The 22,709-nt window shown below is 40.8% G+C and overlaps 1 protein-coding gene across 18 annotated transcripts in view; it reads left to right on the top strand.

The window, feature by feature from the left end:
* NRXN1 (neurexin 1) overlaps positions 1–22,709 on the top strand; it is a 1,245,618-nt gene that overhangs the window by 353,974 nt on the left and 868,935 nt on the right. The window contains exon 6 of one of the 18 annotated variants that reach the window (XM_075535212.1): positions 3,949–3,980. The exons of the other annotated variants lie outside the window; for them this stretch is intronic. Within the exon in view, the coding sequence (XP_075391327.1) occupies positions 3,949–3,980 (32 nt within the window). The remainder of the gene's footprint in view (positions 1–3,948; positions 3,981–22,709) is intronic. 18 annotated transcript variants of the gene reach the window in all.

The raw sequence follows: 22,709 nt of genomic DNA, 5'->3' as shown, positions 1-22,709 counted from the left end.
CTACAAAGAAAACGACATCGGTGTAGAATCTGGTAGGCCTGTGAGTCAGAAGCATGAGCACATGGCTTCTAAACCAAGGGCTCTGCTCAGAGCAAACCCATGGTACCACCAGGGCTCCGGGGTAAACACAGGCTGCACATGGACTGGATCCAGTTCCTGCCGCACTGGGCACGAAGGCTCATTTCCTCACTGCCTGTCTGCTGCCAGTTTCTATCTGCAGGCTGCTCTTATTCCTTGCCGTGATTTCTAGGTGCCTTCCCCTCATCTCCCCAACGCTTCCCAAGAAACAGCAGCTCGACTCCCTCTCATGTTCCAGAGCTCTCTGATAGACCCGTTGGCTCCATCCCTCTACTTCCACACTCCGAACATTCTCAGCTTAGAAATTGTTGTGCATTGTAATCGGGCAGTTCTACCCTGACTTGGCCAAAGTTGGCATCAACGCAATGGCAGTCAGTTGGGTTTGATTTTTAAGTCTTAATTAGGGAGGCCTGCTGGTGCAGTGGTTAAAGGGCTCACTGCTGAAACCAAAAGCTCAGTGGTTTCAATCCACCAACCATTGCACATCATAAAAAAATGACAAACTTGGAACACCTATGGAGCAGCTCTACTCCTGAATGAGGGATTTGATAGAACACGGCTAGATTTTATAGTCAATTTGCTATAATATCCCATGCCATACAGCCACGGGACAACTGTGCATTAGTGAAATAATGAAAACTTCCCTGAAAGGGTCTCAAGGACTTGTAAGCATCTTTGGTTAACCCTTTGAGAACTGCTGTTCCATCACACCAATAGACAGCGATGGAACACCTATTAAATATCCACCAGTGTTTTAAGGCCCAAAACAGGATCAAAATAACAATGTTGGAGTAAATGGTGGTGGTGGACGGAGTTTTTAATGAGACATGGAATGGTGAGGGGAATCTGGTCAAGGCAGAGACTAAGAAAAAGATAAAGGCTGTGTGAAAAGTTGCCATTGGTATGTGTCATGAAGTAGGTTACTACACGTAGAGACTGTAGAGAAGAGCGTGACCAGGCCCGTGCCGTCTGCACAGACATTCCTACGCCTGAGCCCAGTGGAGAAGCTACCGTGGCGATCCACCTCAGGGAGGGTCTTCCTCTCATTTTTTAACTTTTTTTTAACTGATCCTCTACTTTAGCAAGAATGATACCTCTTTCTCCAGTGAACGATTCGTCCCTCTTAGTAAGATGTTCAACTATGTGAAATAAAGTCTCGCCATCCTCAATTCTAATGTGTGTCCTGGCTGTCCTTCCTCCAAGAGAGTGTTGCTAGTTGTAGTAGCAGTCCCTAATGTATTTCCTTTTCTTTACCAACACTGTAATCCGCAGGCACCATGTCCTCAGGGCTTCCTTATTCACTGCCCGGCTTCGGCTTGCATCGGACACACTTGTAGCCGCTATGTAAAGAGCAAATGGGTGTGTTGTGCATAAAGAAATAATTGGTGCAAGATTCCAAGATAGATGGAAGACTTATAGAGTCAAAGAAGTTCACTTGGAGTCAAAGATAATATTAAGAAAAAGAGTCAGAGAGTTCAGCAAGGACCATTTTATTGAGACCTTGTAGGTAATCGTAAGGCTTTGAATTAGTTTAAAATATTTTTTGAGGATTTTAAAAGAGGGACATGGCATAATTTATATTTCCCAAAGATCACTGTTACAGATAAGAATGCTCTGTAGAAGAGCAGGGAAGGAAGAAGGGAGACCATGGAGGGAACTGCTGCATTAGACCCAGGAAGAGGTGATGGCAGGTTTTCCTGGGACAGCAAAGGGAATGAGAGGCAGTCGTCAGATTTAGGATGGAGGTAGAACTGACTGAACTAATATATTTATTTCACCTCAGTCTGACTAAAGTCCACTTTTTACCTGACCGTTTCTAGAACTTGTCAAGTTCACTTTGAAATATGCTCCAATCTTTCAAGATTCTAGCACTTTTTCTAACTTATTGTCACTCACACATTTAATGAGGATCCTTTCTCTTAGACATCATTAGAGCATATTAATCATATCATATCATAACTTGGTCTGTAATGGTGAGTCTTTGCTAGAATGATCTGTATATGCCAAATGAAGATTAGTAAAGTCTACTTTGACAGGAGAAAACATATGACCCTCGTATTTTACCTGAGCAAAACATTTCATGTAAAGTATATTTAATGTTTCACTTTCTACTCCAGTTCCCCTTTCCAAACATATCTTTGCCTCCTGGTTTCTCAAGGTTGCAGCAATTCGCTTTTGCGTTGCTGATTCAATAGGACAAGCTTGTCTGTGAGCCAGGGCTGCTATGAGAGTGTTTCCGCTTAGCAGGAAGACCTCAAGAAGGTCTTGAGCAACAATCTAAACATATTTTTTGAAGTTTACTGATTTTCATTTAAAGAATGTGTGCATTAGGTTTTCTTATGAATCAGGTGGGTAAGCAACTGCTCAAATGGTGCGATTTCCTGGGCTAGCAAGATACCACTGGTCTTCCAAGATGCTACTCTGGGAGTGCTGCTAACATCTGAAACATCACCAGGGAAGGGCCCTCAATTTTAATCAAATAAAGTCTTTGCTCTCTTTTACAATTAAAGTATGCCAGGAAGAGGTCGCCAACTGATTCTCACTCAAAATTCCTACTTTGGGTTTTGATGGGTTGTGTTGGTTTGGTTACTAGAGGTAATTGGACGTGACATTGTTCAAAATGGTAGAGTTACTGGGAAGCCAGAAGATGACCAACCTGGAGGGGAAGGTTCATGGCTTCAGTGCCCTCTCCCCACCTGCGGTGGCTTTCCTTGTCCCTTCCAGATCTAATCGTTACTTTCCACCAAACCATGCTTTAGTGATTAAGAGAGCAGAGGCTTGTCGAAAGAGCTCCAGAGACTCAGCATGGGATTCCTTCGAGGAAGGAGGTAGGCAGATGGGAGGGTGGCGCATGCTTCCCGACACTGATAGGGGAGGGAACCCCAAAATGTCCCAAGGTGAGGGAAGGGTGAGGGGCGGATGGGGGTGACACTAACCCCAGTGATGTCACTGAGCCTTAGGTTTCCATTCCTAACTCTCCATCAGATGATGTTTTGGTTCCATGAATGCTTTTCCCTATGGTTGAAGAAAGGATATTTTTGAATCATGCTGGTGATTGGGCAAAGTACTAAGTGTACACATTAAACCTCGATATTTGCTCACATATAGAACAGTTTGTCAGCGTCAAACCTGGACCTCATATACTGTCTTTTAAAGTCTCTAGAGCTACTCTGGTCCGGCTTTCAGTCCCTTCCCGTCAGTATAAATATGAGCAGAACAGGCTCAGGAAATCAATGCACCACGTCGTCATACGATTAAAACTCTAATGTTGACTATGTCCAAAGGAAAATCATAAATGCCTAACTAATTATATACTCAATCCACTGAGACCGCTGAAAGCTGCAACGCGACGGAGCTGCCGGTATAGATGGGGCCTGCAGGTGTGTGCCTTCGCCAATGTGCGGTCTTACTGGTAGGTTTCTGGGGGAGTTGCCCTCTCTTCTTGCTTTCCACGCTGAAAGAATTCACGTGGCAGGAACACTTTTGTAAATCCAAGTAAGGTGTGCAAGGCCACATGGCGGGGGGCTGCGGGAACCTTCCCAACAGAAATGGTCGTTTCAGGGGAGCGTGGAAAAACACGTGGACGGAATACTGGGACAGGAGCACAGAACCAGCTTGTGGGGCCAAGAGCAGGAATCCCGAGGGAGTGAGCGGGCCTGAGAGCCGGCGCATAGGCACGGATGTGTGCTCTGCTCGCAGTGCACCCCTGAACAAGAGAAGATGGAGACCGCCTTGCCACCAGCCGTATTATGTCCCCCTTTCTCTCCCCACTGGCTGGGGGGTGGGTGGGGAGGCATGGTTGAGGATATTGGTTGAGCTAAGGCACACCTGTGTGATGCCATGTGGCTGGTGCCGGGTCAGTGCTCCGAGGTGTACCTCCCATTTGGTCCTAGGAGACTTGGGTCTGAGGATACTCAGTTCTGGATTTTCCCATTGATAATTGTTAGAAGAAACAGACTTTACTTCTGCCCATACTGCGTCCCTAACCAAGGCTTATCTGTCAGGAATAGAAACCAGATCCAGGAGGCAGTGCTTCTGAGGTCTATTGTATGAACTTGACAAGGTATAAACTATTTTCACTCTGAATTTCCTGACTGCCCACCTCCTTGAAATTATTTAGCAAAAGTTGATACTATGTACGATCTTGGATCCTCTTCGGCTGAGTTGCACCTTCTGATCCTCACCTTTGTCCATGGTTAATGGGTACATAGATTCTGATAGAATCTCCAGTGGAAAGCTCAGAGAAAAGAAGCAATTCTGTTTTCTTTGCCTTTACCCAAATTGAAATGTTATTGGCACAATATGCTGGTAAATAGTATCCTACTGCATTGGTGTATTCAAGGCTGCCCTTTAAGCAATGAGAATGCCTGATTTAATTTCAGTAGTTATAAATCAAAATTAAGCCGGGGAAATTAGGCCCATAAATAGCTATAGAGACTCTGTTACTCTTCTACATGCTTTCTAGGGTCGCTTTGCACAGAGGTGATGTTCTATGAGATAAAGGAATTGCCTTTCAGCCTGTGAGGGGCCAGTCACTGGGAGGTAAAGTGTCTCAAAGTAGAAGAGTTGCCAATTAAGTTTGTGAAAGTCAAAGAAAGATAGAAAGCTTAAAAGGAGGAGTGTCCTTCGTTTTGTAACAGAGTTTTTGTTCCATAGCACATGTTCTGGATTTAAAACAAATAAATAAAAACCGAGCATAAAGAGATACCTGAAATCACCTCCAAGTTCATACGATCAGACAGAGTGTAACTCTCAATTTTTCCCAATCAAATCAATCAATTTGCCCTTTGGTAGGATTGATTTAGGGGGCTGCTTTGAGTCTTTTGCTTCACCTTCCTCCTTCTACACCTTGAATTTAGCCAAATAAATTGATGCCTCTTGGATTCTGACTTTCTGAAGATCGGAGATAGATCAGTTATTTTGAAAGTATACTTTTAAGTAGAAAATCCTGAGACTTAGAAAATAATTATTTCAGTGAACAGATTTAGAAGGTTATGGATAGAACTTAGAGATTTTCATGATTTTTGTGGCCCAAGTTATAATTAATTATATACCTTCCAGTAAAATTGGAGGGAGATCCAAATCTGTTAAATACTATGGTCTGAGTGGCACAAAGGTGTAAATGGAAGGGGCAATGTTAGAACTCTCTCTCTCTCCCTCTCTCTCTCACCTGTGATCTTTTCTCCTTATATAACTTCCATCTATAAAGTTTTATTCTCATGCAACAGTAAACAGTAAATATATTAGTAGTGAGTATTATTATATACCTTACATACTCGTGTATAAGCCCAGTTTTTCAGCACATTTTTTTTTACATTTTATTAGGGGCTCGTACAAATCATCACAATCCATACATATACATACATCAATTGTATAAAGCACATCCGTACATTCTTTGCCCTAATCATTTTCAAAGCATTTGCTCTCCACTTAAGCCCTTTGCATCAGATCCTCTTTTTTCCCCCTCCCTCCCCGCTCCCCCCTCCCTCATGTGCCCTTGATAATTTATAGATTGTTATTTTGTCCTATCTTGCCCTATCCAGAGTCTCCCTTCTCCCCATTCTCTGCCGTCCATCTCCCAGGGAGGAGGTCACATGTGGATCCTTGTAATCAGTTCCCCCTTTCCAACCCACTCACCCTCCACTCTCCCAGCCTCGCCGCTCACACCCCTGGTTCTGAAGATATCATCCACCCTGGATTCCCTGTGCCTCCAGCTCCCATATGCACCAGTGTACAACCTCTGCCCTATCCAGTCCTGCAAGGTAGAATTTGGATCATGGTAGTTGGGGGGAGGAAGCATCCAGGATCTGGGGGAAAGCTGTGGTTTTTTATGAGGTTTTTGGTGGAAAAATTGGGTGCCTTGGCCGATATTCGGGTTGGCTTATACTCAAGTATATATGGTATATTGAGTAGATACAGTGTTAAATATATATCTTAAAGCTTTACATACAGAATCATGTACACTTCAATTCCCTAACTGCTTGATAAAATGCTATTTAGCATACCTTTATGTTATAAATGTAAATGAATGATTTTGAAACTATAACAGTTTCTGAAGTTAAGTTCATTAGTACACTGGATTCCTGTGATCATCTCCTGTGTTTTCTTTTAAAACTTCCTCTTCAGTTAAAGATGACCATGAAAAACAGGCTTGCTGCCTACAAGTCAGTTTCAATTCACGATAACCCACGTATTTCATAAGCCTTTCTTCTTTTGTGATTTAGGCACAGGTTTACGCAGTAGCGCACACTGAGCATTTGAGAGTCTACACACATTGTGTTGAAACTTCCCAATATAACGCTCTTCAGTGTACGTTGCTCATCCCACACCCAGTGTTTCTGGTTTCCATGGAACCACGGTCTGCCCTGGGGTAAATGCTGTCCTTTTCTTTTGTTAAAGGTTATTTTTCCCCTTTGGGTCTTAAATGATTGATTTACTAACATTGGGGTGAGTGGCACACCTGAAAAGTGACTAAAGGTCATAGTCCTGGGGGTCCTATGGTCTCTAGCCTGGTCACTTTTATGACTGTGAGTTCTGTCCCCTACTTTCCCCCTTTTATCTCAACCTTCTGGTTGATCTTCGTCAAAGCAGCTGCTCGTGGTAGCTTGGCATCACCTGGCTCTGATCTCAGTGTCAATGGAGACTGATATTGGCATGGTCCACTAGTCCATGGCACTCACTGTTTCCATGTGTCTTTCAGTTTCATCACTCTTCCTTTGAAGGGAAAGAGACCAATATTTGCACCTTAGATGGCTGCTCACCAACTGTTATTTATTTATTTTTTGCCCATGTACTTTTACGAGTCCAGTGTCTACTCATGACTGTAGAACATTGTATTTATGAACCATGTTATGCTAATTGTCCTTGGTGTCCCCTCCGGCCCAGGAATTCTTCCCCCAGGGTTGTTGATTATGTGTGATGAAGTTTACATATCTCAGCACCCTGTGTGCCTCATCATATCCATGGATTTATCTACAGCAAAGGTCAATATGCATATTCAAATATCCTCTGTCAAACCTGTATCCACAGGGTTTTCACTGGCGGCAACTGTACCTGGCATTTCATACACATGGCTAGGCCTTTCTTTTGTGGTGCTAATGGGCGGATTCAAACCTCCAGCCTTTCAGTTAGTAGCTGAACTCAAATCACTTGTGCAATTCAAGGGTCTCTGTTGTTAGTGGTAGTGAAATTTTTGATGCACCCACCCTAAATCAGAGTGTGTTTATGCAAGGTATTTATTTCAGCAGTGCAAACTGCTAGGACGCCTTTGTGTTAGCAGTCTCCTGCTTTTGTTCTTGTTCATCAATTCCTTTGACCTTTGTACAAAGGTGTAGGCCGAAAGGTATGCAGCAAACCTGGAGCAAGGCTACACTGTGAAAGACAGCTGCTGCTGGTGGTAGTTGCTATCAAGTAGCTTCTAACTCATCATGGCCCTATGCACCACATAATAAAACACTAACTGGTTCTGCTCTAGCGTCACAAGCATGCGTGAGCCTATTGTGTCAGCCAACTCGTCAGCACTTCTCTTTCCAGGCACTGATCCCTCCAGAGAACATATCCAATGTACATGAAATGAAATCTTGTCATCCTTGTTTCTGCGGTGCATTCTGGGTGTCCTCCTTCATATATATATATATATATATATATATATATATTTACATATTTATATATATTTACATATTTATATATATTTACATATTTATATATATTTACATATTTATATATTTATATATATTTTTATATATTTATATATATTTATATTATTGTCCTTGCAACCCGTGATCATTTCACAGTATTTAGAAACACACTGTAACACCCAGTTCGCACTGCCTACTGGGGCTCTTAGCTCTCAGCCTCTCCTCTGCTTCCCAGCATTTGTTTTCCTTGCTGGTCTCCACAGAGTCCGTTCCCACTCCTGGCAACCCCACGTGCACCAGCAGGTAATGTGGCTCAGGATTGTGTCATCTTCACAATCCGTGGATGTTCCAATGTATTATTGTGACCATCATGTTTCTTAAAGTGCCTTCCAAACAAGGGAGCTTGTGTTCCATCACTATAGTGGGCAGCCTTTTTGTGACCCAATGGTTTTCATTGGCCATTTTGGAAAACAAAATCACCGGGCATTTCTTCTTTGTTTGGAAACTCTGTGACCTGATTAGCTTGGGTGATGCTGCCTATACTTGGAATGCCAATAGCGTAGTTTCTAGTATTATAACTGCATACACATCACAAAAGCATATGAAACTAACAGACAGTAGTAGATGTTATTGTTTAATTTGAGCATCTTGGCATTTAGTGGGTATCATTTTTCTCTTTGTCCATCTACCAAAATGCTCTCCCAGGGTCAGTCATTTTCCTTTATACATATTGTACAGTCTTTGGATTTTTGCCATCAAGTCTGCCTTCTCCTTATGATATGAAAAACCTTGCCCTCGGGGACACTACTCAGGTGTCAATATTCAGGAGAGTCAGCATTCAGAATGTAAGGAAATGGCTCCTTGCAAATCACATGTCCCTTGATTTTGCACTGAATGGATAATAAATCATGGTGGCCCTGACATAGTTGTTTGGCGGTTATCATTTTATAAAACTCATTTACAGTGTTGTGCATTTCTGAGCTTGATTTTTTTTTTTTAGATTAAGCTGGAAACTCAGACTACCACAATTGCAATGCTTAGTCAAGAGTCGCAAAAAGAACATTTGACTGGCAGATAAAGAAACTGACTGAGAGTGGTACTTGTATGTTTTGTTAACATGAAAAAGCTGACAGGGACAGATTATAGGGTGTATGAGTAATTTTTTAAATACAGCACTGACAGAAGGGAAGAGGGAAAACAATCAAAACTTCTCTTCAATTTTTAATCTCAGGTCATTATTACTGGCACATCTAATGAGATTGATTGCAAAAATAGCTTAATGTTGATGGGTCATAAAATAAACAGGGACAAAAAATAGTAGATGAGTGATTTTGATTCTCTGCAATACAGCATATTAAAGTGTGGCTTTTCACACTCTGATTAGAATTTTAAACATGTCTGGGAATTAAGAAGAAATAGAAGTTATGGGAAAAAAATCTCCACAGACTAGATTTTAGGGCAGACCAGAATGCTTTGACCTTGAAAAGATAAATCCAGAACAAGCACATAATATTATTGTTAACATACAATTCATAACATGTTATTGTGTATCACAAAGGTACATTAAAAAGGAAACAACCAGAGATAAAAAGAGGGATTATGTACAAAATAGAGTGGCATAGTGATGCCATGTTGAATAATATTCAAAGTCATTTTATTCTACTTATGAAATACAGTCTGCTTTTCTGATGGAAGATAATTCATGTAACATATTCCAAAAGAATTCTCTAACATTTCTTATTTACTAGGCTTACATGGAAAATAAAAGAGGAAGGGGGGAATTAAGGGGGATTAGATAGAATCTCTTCTTTTGTATAGTCTCTAATCAATTCATTTGTGGGTTTTCCTTTGTTCTTACACAGCCATATCATCGAAAGCCAGTGAGAATCAGTACAGGATATAAATTAAAGTCTTCTCAGAATTATTTATCTCCTAGAAACCTTCAAATGTATATCAGCGTAAAACTGAGCATATTTTGAAAGAATTCAAATATACATATTTTATCTTCCGTATTGTGGAAGGGAGCTATTGAAATACTGTACCGTTCTGAATGGAAATGTCAAGGGAAGATCCAGAGAAGTAGGCCCGAGTATGACCACAGGGTAGTTACAGTGTGTGGAAGACTCTCATCACCAAGGGAGCTGGTGATGTAAGGCAGAGAGCAGGAGCCCTAAGGGACTTGGGTAGTCTGTGGGCATATTGGTCTGAGCTATGCCGTGCAGTATTGTTCTGCAGCGCAGAAGCAGCAATTCTGATTGTAAAAGAATAAGAAAGCATCACAAATCTTTACAATGGCATTTTGGCATAAAACTGGTCATGTGTATTGTTACTGTGGAAGAAAATAAGACAGTTTTATCCTCACTGAAGAAATAAAATGAGCCTTTGGAGAGATTTTCAAATCTTTTCAACTTCCATGTTTTGTTTTTAAGAACTCATTTATTTGAATTGCTATCAAAATGTCTGTTCAGCTAACAGGATTAATCGGAGGCTGTTATCGCAGCGCATTGAGACTCTAAACTCTGCTCAGAGAATAATCATCCCACGACATGGGTCTCTGGTTGCTCCACGCCTAGACAGCAAGGCAAACCTCTGTCTGCTGCAGATTCCCATCCCGTGGCACGCCTTTTCGTTATTTATTTTGCTGTTTACTTTTATTATGAGACCGTTTACTTCTAAAGATCACTTAGTCTAAGAAACTAACTCTGCATGACTCTCCTCACATCTTTACCACCTCTACATATTTGCCTACAAAGAGAGTCTGGCCATTAGAGATTCCTGTCATGCCTCCATCGAAAATGTAATCGTTGACTTTTGAAGTATTAAAAGAAAATGCCTTTAGAAAAAAAGTCACCGCAGGGCAGGGAGGTTACAGAAGCAGTCTGATACGTTTCACACAGAGCTTAATAGCTCATTTAGTCTGGGATACCTGATGGGGCAGATATTACCCATGCCTGTGACAGGGAGCAGAGTGGTTAAACAATTCTCATGGCTCGAGGGGAAAAATGGAGGAGGGGTTGGCTAATGTAAGACATGCAGGTCTACAGAACAGAGAATCAGAAAAAGTCCTTAACATAGTTATTTCCTTCAATTTGTGCCACCAAGACCAAAGAAAGCTACTTCTCAAGCCCAGAGTGGGATCGACTCTAGGCATGGCTCAGCACAGCTGGGCAGTGTATTTCTACTCAAATAGCATGTTCTCAAGGCCCCCTGAGATATGACACATGACAGTGCACTTCTCTCGCGCCACTCTCACACCCATAAATGAAGCTATGCACGGCTTCTCTCAGGAAAGACCCACGAGAATTCAGAGACTTGTAAATGTTTTCCTAATGCCCTCAAAACCCACCTGCAAGCGTTAGGTGGCTTCCATGGTATGGCGCATTAGAGAATTCTTCCATTTTGTTGCCTCTGGATGGCTGTTATCAAGAACAACATTAGACTTTCATAGGGTTGTGTGTTGAATCATTCATGGAATAGGCAATCAAATGCATATTTATGAATCCTGGAATAGTCTGCTTTCTAACACCATGCTTTTCATTGTGTTTTGAGTTTCAGGATATGTACAATTATCAGCTAGCCTAGCAGCAAATTGTACAGGTTGGACAGTTGTGCTTGCCTTAAAATTTAATGTAAAAATGAAAAGTTAACATCACAGCACTCTATGGGCAGCCTGTTCTTCAAAATATGAGCTGATGAGAAATTCCAAAGAGGTCTGTAAAGTTGTTAGTCTCTCTATTCACATCTGAGAATAGCTCTTTTGATCGACCAAACATTGACTCGTGGTTTAGAGTGTAACTCATTCTCTACCATTCGACTCTCTTCTAGGCACTTGACAGACTTTATCTATGTGAATAACTTCTTTGCTTGCCACAGAAGATTATTATTTTCCATAAAAGTGGACCAAAGGTGTAGTGGGCTATACATTGAGCTATTAACCAGAAGATCAGTGGTTCAAGTGCATTAGGTCTGTCAAAGGAACTAGACTTTTTACTCCTAAAAAGAAAAAGTCTAGGAAACCCAAAGGAACAGACTAGCCCTTCCTATAGGGCCACTGTGAGTCAGAATTGATGGGAAGACAGTGAGGTTTAAGTTTATAAAAGAGGCCATGTGATAAAAATGAACACAGTTAAAAAAAACCAGCACACCAAACTAAGCTTAGAGACAAGCTGTAAATCCTGCAGTTTGGGTTGGGGACTCTGGATAGTTTCGTAGCTAGTACGCTGCTAACCTCAGCCTTGCTGTGCAAAGAATGCAAACGATGGAGACCATTTGTCTCTATAGACGTTCCCTTTCGGGCCTCATTGTCATGCTGTTCACGCAAAGGATGATCTGTTTTTCTGTATGTAGTCCCCTTGAACTTCAAGCAAATGGGAACTCCCATCTACTCACAGCAACCCTATACTTCAAAGCCCAACTGCCACCTGTGACCTTCCGAGCCTGTAACTCTTTATGGTCATAGAAAGCCTCCTCTTTCTCTTACAGAGTAGCTGGTAGTTTCAAACTGCTGGCCCTGTGGTTAGCAGTCCAGCGCCTAGCCTACTCTGTCATTACTATGCCACTCCATACTGTCTAGAACCTGTGAGCCTGATCGAAATGTTAGTATGAATTTGATTTAATTTAAAAAATTATTTGATTTTTAGTATCTCTTGAAGCATGATGCGCTCATGATTATAGAGATTGTATATTTCTACTAGTTTGTCGCTGGTGGTATTTTGTTTCAGTTAATTTTTAATGTATCTTTATCTATTTAGTTTAGTTGAATGCTGGCTTTACAAAGTTTCGATAGGGGTCTCAAGGCAATACCCATCAATAAATAAATGCACAAATAAATAAATAAGTAGGCTGCTCTGATTCATGCTCACATAACTTAGATGCAACGTCAGAAAACCCAACTGCTCATAGTTAAATTATTAGTATTCAAAGGGACATTTCTATTTTCCTTCAAATCTCCATTTTGGACAAATAATCCATGGCAATGTGTCTGGAGGAAGCAAACATAATGTGTTTGGGATAAAATTCTACCAAGAACCTGAAAAGCAGCGCCCTCTCAGAAAGGATCACAGAGGGATTAATCTATGCTGACCAGCAGCCCGTCTATGGTGTTTCCCTGTGGCCTCTGCCCACGAGGACTAATTGTATGATAAATATCCTGCTACTAATGTTACTCTCCAGTGTTTGAGATGGGGAAGGTCTTGCAGTCTTGGCATTCAACGTATAGCATCAAAAGTCTGTTGCGGGGGTGGGAGGAAAGCCCATTAGAAGGATGAAAAGAAGGAACACTTCTGACAAGATTTGGAGTGCTAATTTCTGTGACTTTTTTCTTTGATAGACGAGGGTGATTCTTGACTGAAAACCTAGCAGGAGCTGGGTCCTGGAGGTACCCAACCAACCAACCAAACCAAACCGACAGCCACTGTGGCAGACACATAGTGTCCGTACAGGACACAGGAGAACTCCCCAGCACGATTCCCAAGGCGGAACATCTTTCTTTATAGGAGGAGAGCACTTCTTCCTTGAGGAAGTGCGAGAAAAACACCTCAAAACTCATCTTCTTGCCCTAACCAGACATCCCAGTTTATTTTATTTAGTGGTTAAATCCCTCTAAAAATGTCATTAGGAGAAGCATTTTTTTAAAAGCACAAAAGTGGAGTGAATTTATGATTTTTTAAAAAGATAAGGAGGGACTCTAAGGGAGTCTTTCAAATGGGGGTAGGGGCGTTGATTCAGCTGAGGTACTGGTGGTGTGTGGACTCAGAACAAAAGCAAATTCAAAGTCATTCCCTTCCTGTCGATTCTGACTCAGTGGGACCCTGTAGGACACAGGATTTCTGAGACTGCAAATGCTTACTGTCATAGAAAGCCTCATTTTTCTCTGGTGGAGCAGCTGGTGGTTTCAAAACGCTGACCTTGGCTGACTCATGCATCTGGGAATCCCATAAACCATTTTTAGGCCTGGCATAAGACACAGGGCAACAGACTTTCAGGGCCCGAGATTTGGGCCATTAGCTGTAAAGAAGTAGAAGCAAAATGGCTAGGACTCCCCATTGGTAAAATAGAGGCATTTCTAGACCTTTCTTTCCCAAGAGGCCTTCACTCTCCTGGTTCATCATTTTATTATAAGAAAAAGAAGAACAATTCTGAGAGATTCCTACCGAAATTGATAAATTTTACATAGTAAAATTCCAATTGCATTTAATTTTAATTCTGTACTCCTGATGTATCTACTACAGTTCAATGCTTTCAAATTGAATGTAGAATTTTTCTACCAATTCTGTTGACACCTTTAACCCATAAAGCAGTTGCCCCAAGCCTAGCATCACGTGGGACAGAGGCTTCTGTATTTCCTAAGTAACACACACACACACACACACACACACACCTCCCCCCCACATACACACCCTCCTCCCACACATACATACCCCTCCCACACACACCACACACACACACCTCACACACACACACACCCCTCCCACACACATACACACACCCCTCCCCCCACATATACACCCCTCCCCCTCACACACACACCACACACACCCCTCCCACATGAGCTATGCAGCTTATATCTTAGTGCCTGTTTAAAGAAAGAAGCTTTCTTTCTCTACTCCGTGTTTAACATTTTGAGTTATGAGCTGCTAGAATTAATAGGTCATAGTAGTCACCTAATTATGGATGCGTAAAGAGACTTGCATCCTTAACGCAACCTTGTCTTTTCTAGAGAATGCGTTTACTAGAGAATGAGTACAAAGTTTCATTTTTACTAAACTCAAAATAACAACTGCTGGCGTTCCGTGGACCCTCAATTCCCATGTCCATGCATAACACAGGAGATGCCCTGACCCCTTCAATCCATCCCTGCTTATTGCGATGCTTCTCTGGCACGTGAAAGTCCTTGTCTTAGTACTTGGCGCCAGTCCCTACGAGTGACCTTCCATCCTGTTCCACTCTCCCTCGAGAGACAGCCAAGATGTAGTCGGACATGGTCAAATCTAAGGCATTTCTAAGAAATTGGATTTCTAGACAAGGTTTTGTTGGATGCTGATTTTACTGGTAGTTTTACATGATTTTGTGAAGCATTTCATCGATCATTATCGTTATGTAATTGGCTACCATTTATTAAAGAACAGAAGCCTCAGTGTTTCTACAGATAGCCACAGGGCCTGCAACACAAGGCTGACCCACCCTCACCCCCGCCATGCCTGTGTAGTCACAAGAGTCTCTCTCACTTGTAGAAAATAATGCTATTTTCCCTCAGAGAGACTCTCCTTAGAAGGACCCAAGAATTGACAGGAATTTGTTGCAATTTTTGGTTTCCGCCACAACCAATGCTCATAAGATGGTAACAGTTGACTCTGTGTACTGTTATTAGTCTTGGAAGTCCATAAGAATGTGTTGTTTCCAATCCTATTGAAAACTGTCGCTCTGGTTAGTTTGGCTCTGGATTTGGGGGTTGCCCAAGGTTTCTGGCAGTTGGCACTTTTCTGATTTTAAGTTTTCTACCGCCACCATGCTTCAAGCAGTAGAGACGCAATTAGGGTCCAATCCCCCAAACCAAACACACGGGCTAGATTCCCACTCAGAGTGGTTCCCCATAAGGTTTCCCAGGCTGTAAATCTTTACGCAAGAAAACAGCCTCATCCTTGTGCACACCAATGCCACCAAGGCCAAAGACTCATAAACTGACTCAAGTTTCCTTTTGACAGTCTACTCTAAATGTTCACTCCACACTGCCTTCTCTTTGGCTTTTCCTTAAGGAGAAGACACCAAAATCTATTTGCATTTGATTATAACCAGCCTGAGGAAAAAAGCCCAATCACTGTTCTTTATAAAGTGCAAATACCAAAACAATAGTGAAAGGGTCTCCAATTAGATGCCCAGCAGGTGATACAAAGGACATAGATTCACGGAAGATGAAAAGGGGAGCAGTCTGTGTATTGAAGAGTGTCTGTTCATTTCTATTACACAAGCCGAATGAGCCAACAGGGGTGGATGTTTTGTTTTTTAAAGAGAGACCTGATATAATATTATATGTGAAACTGAACACTTATCGTATGGACAATGGGCCACAATGGTTTTAAAAAGCCATACATTGACTAAGTAAAATGTCCTGCCAACTCTTAAATACAAAATAGATTTAGATATTTGTTTATTTACTTATTTGTTATCTATCTCTTTAGCTATCCATTTAATTATAAGTAGCCCAGCAGATCCTCTAAGAAACCTTAATTTGGTTGGATCTTTAGAAAAAAGAAAAGAAAAATGCCCTAAGGAGACTATGATGAATATATTACTAGGAGAACTTGCCTGCAGTCATCCACTGATTGAAGAGACATGTTTGAACATGTTTATAATAAACACATGCATGTATGAACTGGGATCCCAGTAGCAATACTGTTTTCTTACCCTGGTACAGAGGTACTAAACCAAATCTGCTTTGATTTCCCAGATGCAGAAAAGCACTGAGGAGAAACATATGCATTTGGTCTTCCAATGGCTGCATTTAGGCCAGAAATATGAAAATGGAACAATTTGTTCAAATAGCTCTTAAAGTAGATACAAATTGGATTAAACAAAATTACCAATATTATTTGTAAAATAGCCTTGAGAAGAGAGAGAGAAAAATTGCTGTCGTAGTTCAGGTATAAATGTAGTGAATTCTGTACTGGTTGGAAAGAACTTTGATGGTACGGGTTAGTGTTCAGCTGCTGCCCACATGCTGGTGTTCCGTACCCGCAAGTTGCTTAATAGGAGAGAAACCCAAGGTTACTGTTTAGGAAATCCTAAAGGCCACTTATATACTGTCATGTATAAAAAACAACCAAGCTGTTTTCAGTCATTCCTAAAAAGGAAACAAAAACTGAATCAATGTATCAGAAATTAGAATTTATTATACTCTTATAAGTTTATTATTTTTAAAATAATTTTCCCCATTCTGGTTGCTTGTATATTTAGAAGGCCAAGTGTTTACTAAAATTCAAAGTTCAACTTTTATCATTTGTGATCTATTCGTGTCTGTCAGCACGGATGTGGTAAGACTCCCAACATTCCCAGGAATAAATAGTTTGTAAGTAAATAATTTCTGAAAGCCAAAAATCTAGTCATTTTTACCCAAAATGAAATTAAGGAACAGGGAACAGAAATTAAAATTTTAAGGTCTTTTCTTTTTCTTAGAAGTTTGATATAAGAATAAACTGGGGATCTGGATAAAGATCCCATCTGTTTGTGGGTATCTGAGATGTAGTCAACTAACATTGCCCTTCTGGCCATAATCCCATATGTGATGTATTATAAACTCTGGTCTTTATGCCTCTGGCTGTAAACCCAATTTGCCGGGCGTTCTCTGATATGCTAATAGACAAGATTAAGGTAAACTGTCTCCACTTTATAGAGGGTGACAACCAAGTCACCACTCTTGTCTGCTTTGGGACACGGTCCACCAAAAGACAAAAAGCACACTTCCATCAGAGCCTTTCCACTGTGTATGTCAGCCACCTCAGAACCGGAAATGAGAGAAATCCTGGGACCACTGGGGGAAGAGTCACCAGTGGAGCATGTCCGAGATCTCTGTCTGAGGAGAGAAAGAGAGAGAGAGAGAGAGAGAAGGGGAGGGGAGGGGAGGAGAGGGGAGGGGAGAGAAGAGGAGAGAGAGTTGGCCGCTGGTTGAGAAGAGGCTCTACTGTGGTCCAGGTACCATATCCTTCATGTTTAATGATTCTGACTTGCGGTAACCTGTTCACTTGCCTAATAAATTCCCATAAATGTGAGTTTTGTTTGTAAGTTCTGTGTGTGTCCATTGCGATGGTTTCTTGAACCCAGCAGAGAGGAACTGTTGGTGTCAAAACCAGTAAGGGCGCAATGGAGGGCAGAGGAGTATCTGACCTGTGCCTCATGGCAACAGGGAAGCCAGAGAAGGTCGGAGATGCCTCTGTACCCCTCCATTCAGGGGCAACCTCTACCCAATGCATGTCCCATGATCCACGGAATTGCGTAGAGGTTGGTTTATAATTCTTATGTACATCGAAGTGTAACTCTAAAAATGCCATTACCAGGTGATAAAGTTCAGCCATTCGTGCGGTTGAGCTGATGACGATGACGTGGTCATTGTCTTGTGGTTTGGTGGGGTCTGCTGTGAGGACCACAAGGGGCTACAGTAAAGGAAAAGAGGAAATCGCAGGAAATGCAATCCCAGGACAGAAGCTTGTTTCACAAAAGTGAGCATTTCATGTAAGGAATGTTTCTATTTTGTGTAACAAAACTGTTTTTAAAAAAATGTATTACACCATTCAAATGCAATATGCATTTCCTACCCTGCTCAATAGAATCTTCTAAACATAAAGTGACCTCTCTGTGATAATTCAAGGTCATCATTATGAATGTTAATCACAATACTGTGCTTTAGTACACTAATCCCCCAGGGCTGCTGAAGTGTGTAAAGCTGTTTGCCCTCCTGCTAAGCGGCTATGTTTTCTAACTTCCTGTATCTACCTTTCGTAGTTCATTTTAAAATCCTCCACTCTCATCACAGAGTGTAATTGCTTATTGTCATCATCCGTCCCTTCCATGCTAGTGTAACCGTTTGCTTTTGATCTGCTGTAGGGTGGAATGACAAATAGCCAAAAAAAAAAAAAAAAAGCCAGGAATGGTGGCACAATGACATATGTATGTTTCAAACACGATCATGACAACCAGTGTGCAAAGTGAATGCCCTGTAATGAAGCATTTTGTAACAGTTACTTCAACTGTGCAGGGACTTCATTTACTTCTTGATATAATCTGTGCTCTGGGCATTTACCATAGAATCCAAAATACGGGTGAATTTTACCCTGAGAACCGCCTCTTAGTCCCTCCTTTAGCACAACATGTGGCACTTAGTAGGCACTCAATACTGATGAATGAATAAAGACGTTTTTAGCCATATAACTGCTTTGTCCTGATATGACATGTACATAAGCCTCAGCTGCTTGACAGCAGTGAGTTTTAATACATATATGTATATCCAACTACTATGTGGTTACCTGAATAAAATATTATAGTAAAAACACCTATAACAAAAAAATAAGAAAAATAAATAAAAAACTTCGAGATTGTTTTTTAAATAAATAAATAAAAATAAATCTGAGACCATCCCTCCAAATATGTCTCCTAATACTGCTATTAATGCTACAAAAGATATGTATGAGCTATCTATTTTTAAATTGCTTCAGTGTTGCTGAGATTAGTTTTTGTTCCTTTCCTGGACCTCTGAACACAACATGCGTTGTTGCACTGTGGTTTAGCAGATCCTAGAATTATTAGCTACTAAAAATGGCCATCCAGGAGAGCCTGTTGGAGGATGATGGCATTAGATCTTAATATCGTAGGTCACAATGACTCACTTTCATTTGATCACTTCTGTCTCTGGACTAGCACTAAGCTACAACATTATTAAATATGAAAAAGTCGTGAGAGCCTGTCTTTAGTACTTTTACTCCATGAGCCATGAAGGGACCCTTCTAATTGCTTGCTTCTCCCTTATATCACCTTAAAACACAAAGGAAACTCACCACCAGGATGCTGGAACTAGGACTCTATGCTGAAAATCAGTTCTCAACTTCTTAAGTGAACTAAGACTATATTGTATTTTACAAGGATAATTGAAGATCATTAGCTGTGAAGTATATGTGGATGACCTAAAGTTATATTGAAGTTTTTGGAGGTAAAATTATATGGTTCTTTGTAGGTACAAAGATGCCACCAAGTAATTATCTTCAAACTAGATAATTCCCTGGAACATTTATACGACCCCATCTGGTTCATGGGTAGGGATACTACATTCGACAGGAAGTTTTAGGACACAAATTGGTTCATGTAGGAACTAAAACCTATGACCTTGAAACTATGCCTTAAGTTATCAGCTAAGCAACCATGTCTTTAGTGGCTAACCACTACCATCTATTGGCTTTTGCTCTGTGCCAAGCCCTGTGCTTTGTATGGACCACCTCACCTGATCTTCGCACCTGTTCTCACTAGCTCATTCTCGTTGAGTTGATTACTATTCATAGTGACCTTTGAGGACAGTATAGAACTCTCTATACCGCTTCCAAGCTCTCTCTCTCTCTCTCTCTCTCTCTCTCTCTCTATATATATATATATATATATATATATATATATATATATATATATATATATATATATATATATATACACACACACACACACACACACACACACACACACACACACTTTTATACTAGCAGGCTGCCTCATCATTCTCCTGCCTCATCATTCTCCTGCCTCATCATTCTCCTGTGGAGGGGCTGGTGGATCTCAATCTCTGACCCTAAATGTAGCAGCCCAGTGTTTAACCCGCTGTGCAATGAATACCCACTGAAAGTCCTACAGTAACATCATTACCAGCCCCTATTGTATAGAGGCAGTCTGAGGCTTCGAAATATGAAGGTGTTTGTCCAAGATCGCACAGCTAACAAGAGTCAGAACAGTTTTCATTACTGTGCTGATTTCCAGCCATAATGTAAATGTGATCATATCCCCATAAGCCAACTTTATATAAACATCATTGACTGAATATCCAACCACTTGCTTTGATTAGTTATAATAGTAGCATGCTGCCAAGTATATTTATTACTATCAAGTATTGTGGCAAAGCTCCCATGTCTTGGTTTTCTCCAACCTGTGTGGACAGGAGGAAGGGAGGGAGAGGAAACATGATGGGAAATTATGTTATCTCCCAATTTATACTTACTAATTATTTGTATTAGTTTAATACAGGAGTCAGCAAACCTTTGAGATGGAAGAGCCAATCCTGTCCCTCGCAACAAGTTAAAAATTATTTGAGGTCCATAAATATATGTATATATTTTATTGACTTATTTTTAATCATAAATATATTTTAGAAAGAAATGAAATCACCATTATCTGAATAATATCCTTTACATTTTTTAATTTTAATGAAAAGCCATATGTACGTTCTGAAAGAGCAGCTGCCTATGGCTATGGTGCTGCAGATTGACAACCCCGGGTTAGTAGAATGCAGTTGAATTAGTATTCACAGTCAAAGTTTGCTGGTGTACTGGCAGGTCCACCTGTGCCTACTATGAAACTCTTATTTCTAAGCCTTTCTATATGGCTTATCACCCAAGGATATTCCTTATACCCACACGTGCCAAGCCATTTCAGGCCTTTTGCTCCTCCTCTGCAGGGTGGATGCACTGTTCGGCCCAATGCCTCATCTGACTCCCCAAACCGGGGAATATGACAAGAAACACAAAATCTTTTGTTTGTAAAAGGTTTAATTCCAGTTACTTTCATTAAGATAAATCAAGCCGATCCATTTTCACTTTTTCTATATAAAAAAATCTATGCTTCAGTATGACAAATACTGGGGGAAAAAAAGGTGAAGACCAACCCCAGTTTTTATGTATTTGGAGTTGTTTCCTGCATGCACTTAAAATAGGACAGATAATGGAGGAAACAAGACAAAACAAACATTAGCCAGAGAGACCGGCTTTCTTGATTGTTAATATCTGGGCCACAGGTGAATAATTTCTGTGGGATTACAAGAGACCATGAAGCAGTGGTAAACTGGGATTCACTGTACATAAAAATAGACAATAGGATTGTGAATGTCTCTAATTCTTTATTGCTGGTGACTTATTAGAAAGTTAAATCTATGATTTAATTAGCCTTCTGCATCTTAAGGAAACCCTCAGTGGTTTAATGGGAACAGTCTTTTTGCTATATTATTAAAACAAATATAATAGTGTCTGCTTTTTTTATTTTTAAGAGCCACGTAAGAAAAAGGAATTTAAAGTAACTTACCATCACCACCACCATTACTACCACCAGAATCATCATTTATCATTTCCGATACATGTGAAGAGGCTAATGCTGATTTGAGACAAGGGAAGATGAGAGACACACATTTAAAAAAATGCTACATTTGGGAAGATGATCATATGGGATTTAAAAGACACAGATGGGCAAGTGGGTAGGTGGAGACCTGGTGGCATAGTGGTTACTCAAAGGGCTGTGATTCACAAGGTCAGCAGTTCAAACTCACAAGCAGTTCTAGGGAGAAAGATGAAGTTTTCTGTTCCCATAAAGAGTTGCAGTCTCCAAAACTCACCTGCGTCTATCCTGTCCTTATGTGTCGGCTTCAATTTCATGGCAATGGGTTTTTTGTTTGTCTGTTTTTTTGACTGGGTGGGAGTTAAAAACCCAAATGAAAAACAACTTAAAAACAAGATTTAACAATGCAGGTCATTGGCATGAGTGACTAATATGTTGATTCTCAATGCCTAACCCCAGAAGGAAGCTGAGGAGGAGGAAAGTGGCGACCATAGCAGGAGACTTTATTTTAGGGTGGTTTTCCCGAAGGCACACAAGCGGGCAACCAGCTGACCTCCTCTCTGAAATGCTGGCTCGGACTTCAATTGTGAGGAGTGTATCCCAGATCCACAATGCTAATATATGAAATTGTTAAGGGGGAGGGGGCAATAGAGTTCATTCTGGTTAAAACATGGAGAATTAATATATATTCACACGGAAGAGCGCTATCATTATATATAAACTTAGGCATGTCCATGGAGGTTGTATTGCAGTTTCAAAAGACTGTCATTTCTAATAATGGGGCACTTTCTAAAGATTTCCAACAGCAAACAATAGAATTCATCTAAATTCTATAAAGAACTTTTTTGCATATGAAATGAAACTTAAATTTTAATAATGCTTGAATATTCGTGTTACATTAGTCCAAACAATGCTTGATCACAATGTGTTGGTGAACTTGCCCTGAAAATCTGTCCTACCAAACAAAACACCAGATGCAATGCTAAGAATGGTGACTTGATAAAATTAGAACGATTGGGCAGAAAAGAAAGTGGATTGCTCTGTATAAATAATTGCCATTAGCTGCTAACAAGATGGAAGGAAATTACTTTGATAATCTCTCAGACCCTTGCCCAACTGATAGGTTTTTGTTTATTCTGAATGCTA

The sequence above is a fragment of the Tenrec ecaudatus genome, chromosome 17 (genome assembly GCF_050624435.1).
Source record: "Tenrec ecaudatus isolate mTenEca1 chromosome 17, mTenEca1.hap1, whole genome shotgun sequence".
In the NCBI taxonomy this organism is placed as follows: Eukaryota; Metazoa; Chordata; class Mammalia; order Afrosoricida; family Tenrecidae; genus Tenrec; species Tenrec ecaudatus.
This window is presented reverse-complemented; position numbering and strand designations above follow the sequence as displayed.